Consider the following 7,179-nt stretch of genomic DNA (forward strand, 5'->3'; position numbering starts at 1 on the left):
GCGTTACCGGAACCTCCAGCCGCGGATGGGCCTTCGGCTGATAGACCCACTTCGGCCATACCAGGATCAAGTAATGCTTCGGCCGGGGGAGCTTTGGTCGGACGAGAATGGCACTGTGAAGTTGAAATAGGACCACAAGAACCCAGTGATGGCCGCTAGGGCGAAGCAGTCCGGGTTAGCTCGGAGCAAATGCTGGTCATGGAACCAATAGATCGCACGCACTTCGATCCTCCAGAAAAAGAAGGCGAAAGGGTGCGAAATAAAGAATGGGAGGAACTCGATGTCTTCGCAAAGTTTGAGCACGAGGAAGAAACAAATGAAGAAAGAACAGCAAGGCTAGAAGCCGAAGAGTTGGAAAGGTAGCTAGCGTAGAAGAAGCGAATGTTGGATGGCCTAGCAGCGAGTCGAAAAGCCGCAGAGTACCGCAGGCGGGCGGATGAAGCTAGAAAAACATTGGAAAAAATCCAGGAAGAAATCGATATGCTCCACCAAGCGGAGGGCATGTCTCGCCAGCCAACACCGCTGGGAGACTGGATACGAGCTTCGCAGGAGATTCAACGAAGGTCATCCCGGAGAGACCCGGAGTCCCCTCTGGCCATGGATCTGCAAAATCAGCCATGGCCGCCAGGATTCAAGATGCCCAGAGTGGTTATGTTTGATGGAGAGTCAGACTCAAGAGAATTTGTCATGAGTTTCGAAGCAGCTGTGGAGTCTACCGGAGGGAATGATGCAACCTTGGCGAAGGCCTTCGTATTGGCCATAAAGGGGATAGCAAGGTCCTGGTACTCAGTGCTGCCCCTGGGATCCGTATATTCATGGGAGCAGCTGCGCAATGCACTATATAGCAACTTCCAGGGGAATCGGGCAGACAAAATCACCACAACCAACCTCTTCGCGCTGAAATATCAACCAACAGAAACCTTGCAGAGCTACATGCGCCGCTTCGTACACATACGTTGTCAGGCGAAGGGCTTGAGCGAAGATACAATCATCGATGCTGCAATACAAGGCATCAGAGGCGGGCTATTAGTAGGAAAGCTCATGAGAAAAAGACCTGGAAGCGTCCAAGAGCTGCTCAACAAGATGGAAGAGTACTCAAGATCTGAGGTCGATTATCTCCGAAGGAAAAACAAAATGGAAGCGTCCAAAGTAAAACAACATGCACCGGCTAGAGAGGCAAGCAGCAGCAATCCTAGAGACAGACTGCACCATCCAATAAAGCCCGAAGCCTCTGACTATCAAAGGCAGAAAGAAGTTAATCAAATCAATCCCAGCCCGCTCGAAGCCGTTCAAGGATCATGCGAAGCTTACAGCTTGGCCAATAGGGGAGGCCGAGCGGGCAGAGGAAGAGGTCGCGGAGGCCGAGGAGGACGGGTTCCGCAGAACTCAGCAACCTTTTACTGCAAGCTGCATGGCGAAGGAGCTGGCCATCGTACCAAATAGTGCCCACAGGTCGTGGCTATGAAAGAAAGCTTGGCGAAGCAGTCTGTTGATCACGCAAGGATAGTGCACCATGCAACAAGCTTCGGAAGAAGCGAAGGGTGGCAGAACCACAATCAGAACATGGTGTTTCTGAACCAATGGCAACAAATTCCCGCACCACAGTATGCACCTGCAACTTCAGCTCAGTTTGATCAAACAACGCAAATGAACCTCCAGGGGGAGCTACCTCCGCCACCACCAAGACACGCAATCGAAGCACCACCAGAAAGTAGCAAATCAGTCAACACGATAAATCGTGGGTACAACGTGGTGTTGGCCATCTCAGGGGGATCAAACCAGCAGACAGAATCTAAGAGACAACGAAAAGAATATGTGCGAAGGGTCAACCACGTCGGAGTGGGACCAACGTACATCAATTCAAGATGGTCAAATGTTCCCATTGTTGGTAATATGCCCTAGAGGCGATCGAGTTTGCGGATTGGATCTGCTAATGGGCTTTAATGTTGATTAAAGGACCATTAGGGTTTAGAGTCATAATGGGCTTTAATGTTGATTAAAGGCCCATTAGCGTGCTCTATATAAGAATAGGCAGGGGCCAAGGCGCATGGTGTTCTTTAGAAACCCTAGCCGCCTCCTATTCCCGAACTCCCTTCGAAACCCTAGCCGGGCGCGCGGTGCTAGCACACCGGCGCACGGCGATTCCATCCTTGTACGTGTGGATACCGTGGAGGCGCTGCTACTATTGCGGTGCTGATCTGCTCGGGAGTACTCGGGACGTACCCGCGAGTACTCGGAAGGTGCTCGGGACGTGCTCGGGACGAGGTTGACGATCGACTACTTGACGCGCACGACGTTGGATTGGTCTGCTCCAACTCTTCTTCCGCTGCACTGCTCGTCAAGTGGTAACGATTCATGATCCCCTACTCGCATGGCTTCCTGGTTGAATGCGGTAGAGAAAATTTATTTTGTGCTAGCGTAGCCTACCCGCAACCCTTCAGTGGTATCAGAGCCATCCTGCGTAGTTTTCGATCTGGATCAGTCACATATAGAAGATATGTGATAGAAATAGATTAGATCTATTGTTTTTTATCAGTTCATATGATGGATTGATCAATGCACGGTTGGTTAGGTGAATTAGAGATCGGATGAGATGCCAGTCGATGAAACCACATAGCCAAAAAGATTAGCTCGATCTCCCACCTGTTTTTGCGTGCGACTTGCCCCTACCGGCTGGAATCACCATCGGGGCTAACTGCATGCATCGCGACATGGTCGGGAGAACAGCAGATCGAGGTCGTGTGTGCTGTCATCGTTTCTGGAAAAACCTCACGCGATGATCAATGAGATTGATCTAATGGAAATTGAGGCATTATGAATGACTCGGAACTGGCTCGATACGATCGATCCGATGAGATTTTCATAGCGATTTCATAGATGCGGGACCGCCGTTGCGTACACGCATAGATTGTTGTAATAACATGATCCCATCACGACATTAGAATTCGATTCTACGCTTAACTCGTTTTTGCAGAGAATGTTGTGACTGGTATGGCCTTGTGATATGTGATGCATGTGTGTAATTTTTCATGGCCTGCGTGTCATGGTAATTGCAGCCCAAGGCTGTCATGTTATTGTATAACGGCCTGCGTGTCGACTTGTGATGCTTCTTCTCATGTAATTTATCTAGTGCTATTAGGTGTAATAGACTAGAACAAGATCATGGAGATTTGAAGCATGATGACCCGGAGGACAGGAACCGTGGCGATGAAGATCACCATGTGAAGGGGCCATACTATGTCACAGTTAATATGATTGCCTGTGATGTTTTTATGTTCCTGTCATACTATTCTTTCATGTTTTATATGTGGTGGATATGATTTTCATGATAGAGTAGTTTCCCTCAAAAAAATCAAGAGTAATTGATGCCCTTCCAATAGCTGCACCTACAAAGGTTTTGATCATTGTGTGGTAGGTCTGCCAAAGCAGGGTGCCATCATTTATCTTAACCAGTTAGAGTGGATGTCGGACATCCACACGCATAGTATTGGTTTACTTGATAAAGCTATCAAAACGGTTTTGGGCTTTGGGGCATGATGTTGGGCGCCGGGGCATTCGATGCCACCCAGCAAACAAGAGTCACATAGGGATGTGATTAGCAAGGCATTGCTTACCTATGTCACTAAGTTTCTAGCAGTGATGCCAAAGCTCACTAGAACTTAGTTGAATATGGATCTTGATCCTATATATGTTGTTAGAGGGAAAACACATATAGTGGAGTATCTTTTGTTAAATTGTTTAATAGAAGATTCACATAGGCATAGTGCTGAACCTGCATTTTCTGTTGTAGATCATGGCACCGGCCGCTAGTAACACTTCCAGTTTTAATTTGCGATCGATTCTTGAAAAAGAGAAGCTTTCTGGAACAAACTTTATTGATTGGTATAGAAATCTGAGAATTGTTCTCAAACAAGAGAAAAAGGAATATGTTCTAGAGGTCCCCTATCCTGATGAACCAGCTAATAATGCTCCTGCCGCGGATCGGAGGGCTTATGAGAAGCACACCAACGATTCACTGGATGTTAGATGCCTCATGCTTGCCTGTATGTCCTCTGAGCTTCAGAAGCAATATGAGAACAGGGATGCCCATGATATGATTGTGGGACTCCGAGGCATGTTTGAGAACCAAGCTCGGGCCGAGAGGTACAACACCTCAAAGTCCTTGTTTGCGTGCAGGTTAACAGAAGGCAGTCCAGTCAGTCCTCATGTGATCAAAATGATTGGTTACATTGAAAGCCTGGAAAAACTTGGTTTTCCCCTTAGCCCTGAGTTGGCTACGGATGTAATTCTCCAGTCGCTCCCTGCGAGCTTCGAGCCGTTCATTTTGAACTTTCATATGAACAGCATGGAGAAAAGCATGGCTGAATTGCATGGGATGCTAAAAACTGCTGAGGAAAGCATTAAGAAGAGCTCTAGTCATGTGATGATGGTTCAAAAGGATAGCAAGAAGAGAAAGCGCAAGGACAAGGCTAAAACTTCGGATGAGATCTCGAGTTCTAAGCCTAAACCTGTTGGAAAGCCCAAGGCTGGCCCTGCCGCTTCTGACACTTGCCACCACTGCCATAAGACTGGTCATTGGCGGAGGAACTGCAAATTGTACTTGGAAGAACTCAAAAAGAAGAAGGGAAGTAAGACTTCATCTTCAGGTATAAATGTTATTGAAATTAATCTTGCTACTCGTCCTGATGATTCATGGGTATTTGATACCGGATCAATGATTCATACTTGCAAATCGTTGCAGGGACTGAAAAGGACTAGGAAGTGTGCAAGAGGCGAACTGGATGCTCGCGTCGGCAATGGTGCAAAAGTTGCTGCGTTGGCCGTTGGCGTTTACTCCTTATCGCTACCCTCAGGATTAGTTTTGGAATTAAATAATTGTTATTATATTCCTGCCTTGGGCAAAAACATTATCTCTTCTTCATGTTTGGAAGAAGACGGTTATGAATTCATAATAAAGAACAAGTGTTGTTCGATATTTTTGAATGGTATGCTCTATGGTAATTGTCCATTAGTAAATGGATTATATATATTGGATCTTGAGGATATAACTATCTATAACATTGATACAAAGAAGCCTCGGCTTAATGATTTGAATCCCACTTTTGTTTGGCATTGTCGATTAGGTCATATAAATGAGAAGCGTATGCAGAAGCTCCATAAAGATGGTCTTCTACATTCATTTGATTTCGAATCATTTGATACATGCGAGTCTTGTTTACTTGGCAAGATGACTAAGACGCCTTTCACTGGTCGAAGTGAGAGGACAAATGAATTATTGGCCCTAGTACATACAGATGTATGTGGACCGATGAGTTCTACAGCTAGAGGTGGTTTTCAGTATTTCATTACTTTCACCGATGATTTTAGTAGATATGGTTACATCTACCTAATGAGGCACAAGTCTGAATCCTTTGAAAAGTTCAAGGAGTTCCAGAATGAAGTACAAAATCATATAGGCAAGACAATTAAATTTCTGCGATCAGATCGTGGAGGTGAATATTTGAGCCATGAATTTGGTGATCATCTAAGGCAATGTGGAATCGTTCCACAATTGACTCCACCGGGCACACCACAATGGAATGGGGTGTCCGAGCGGAGGAACCGAACTTTGTTAGACATGGTCCGGTCGATGATGAGCCAATCTGATCTTCCATTGTCCTTCTGGGGATACGCTCTAGAAACTGCTGCTTTCACGTTAAACAGGGTTCCATCTAAGGCTGTAGAGAGGACACCATATGAGATATGGACCGGGAAGCGTCCCGGATTGTCTTTCCTTAAGATATGGGGTTGTGAGGCTTATGTAAAACGTTTGTCGTCTGATAAGCTCACTCCCAAATCTGATAAATGCTTCTTTGTGGGGTATCCTAGGGAAACCAAAGGATGTTATTTCTATAACCGGGAAGAAGGCAAAGTGTTTGTCGCCCGGAATGGTGTCTTTCTTGAGAAAGAGTTTCTCGCGAAGAGAGTTAGTGGGAGCACGGTGCAACTCGAAGAAATTCGGGAACCACTTGAAAGTGTTTCAGCTCCTATTGAACCACAACTCGGTATGCAAGATGTTGCAGAACCTGTTGTCGAGACACCAGCCCCACGTCGGTCGGAAAGGTTCAGTCGTGCACCCGAGCGGTTTATGTTCCTAACCACGGGGCAGTGCGACATATTATTGTTGGACAATGATGAACCTAAGACTTACTCGGAAGCAATGGTGGGACCAGACTCCGAAAAATGGCTTGGAGCCATGAGATCCGAGTTAGAATCCATGAGAGAAAACCAAGTTTGGAACTTGGTCGATCCACCTGATGGTGTGAAAACTATCGAGTGTAAATGGGTTTTTAAGAAAAAGATAGACGTTGATGGAAATGTTCACATCTATAAGGCACGATTGGTGGCGAAAGGTTTCAGGCAAATTCAAGGTGTTGATTATGATGAAACGTTTTCGCCCGTCGCAATGCTAAAGTCTATTCGGATTCTCCTAGCAATTGCTGCATATTTCGACTATGAGATATGGCAAATGGATGTCAAAACGGCTTTCCTTAATGGAAACCTAAGTGAGGATGTGTACATGACACAGCCTGAAGGTTTTGTCAATCCGAAAAATGCTGGGAAGATTTGCAAGCTGCAAAAGTCCATCTATGGACTAAAGCAAGCTTCTCGGAGTTGGAATCTTCGTTTTGATGAAGTGATCAAAGGGTTTGGTTTCATCAAGAATGAAGAAGAGCCTTGTGTTTACAAAAGGACTAGTGGGAGCGCACTTGTGTTTCTGGTCTTATATGTGGATGACATATTATTGATCGGAAATAATATTCCAATGCTCGATGCTGTCAAATCTTCATTGCAAAAGAGTTTTTCAATGAAAGATTTAGGAGAGGCAGCATACATATTGGGCATAAAGATCTATAGAGATAGGTCGAAAAGACTAATCGGATTAAGCCAGAGCACGTACATTGACAAGGTATTGAATCGGTTCAATATGGAAGATTCCAAGAAAGGTTTCTTGCCAATGTCACATGGCATCACTCTCAGCAAGAATCAATGTCCTAAGACATCTGATGAGCTCGAGAGGATGAGTGCGATCCCGTATGCTTCTGCTATCGGGTCCATCATGTATGCTATGTTTTGTACACGCCCAGATGTCTCCTATGCTCTAAGTGTTACGAGCAGATATCAATCGAACCCAGGTGA

The 7,179-nt window shown here is 45.7% G+C and overlaps 1 protein-coding gene across 1 annotated transcript; it reads left to right on the forward strand.

Annotated features, from left to right (window-relative positions):
* Positions 1-4,170: 4,170 nt before the first annotated feature.
* LOC133897907 (uncharacterized) lies at positions 4,171-4,852 on the forward strand. Its single transcript, XM_062338735.1, has 2 exons — positions 4,171-4,646; positions 4,742-4,852. Exons 1-2 carry the CDS (start codon positions 4,217-4,219, stop codon positions 4,756-4,758), a joined length of 447 nt encoding a protein of 148 aa, XP_062194719.1. The 5' UTR covers positions 4,171-4,216; the 3' UTR covers positions 4,759-4,852.
* Positions 4,853-7,179: the final 2,327 nt, after the last annotated feature.

This window comes from Phragmites australis, chromosome 17, assembly GCF_958298935.1.
Source record: "Phragmites australis chromosome 17, lpPhrAust1.1, whole genome shotgun sequence".
Classification (NCBI taxonomy): domain Eukaryota; kingdom Viridiplantae; phylum Streptophyta; class Magnoliopsida; order Poales; family Poaceae; genus Phragmites; species Phragmites australis.

Coding starts and splice junctions, on each gene's coding strand:
- LOC133897907 (XM_062338735.1), top strand. CDS start 4,217: ATGATTGGTTACATTGAAAGCCTGGAAAAACTTGGTTTTCCCCTTAGC.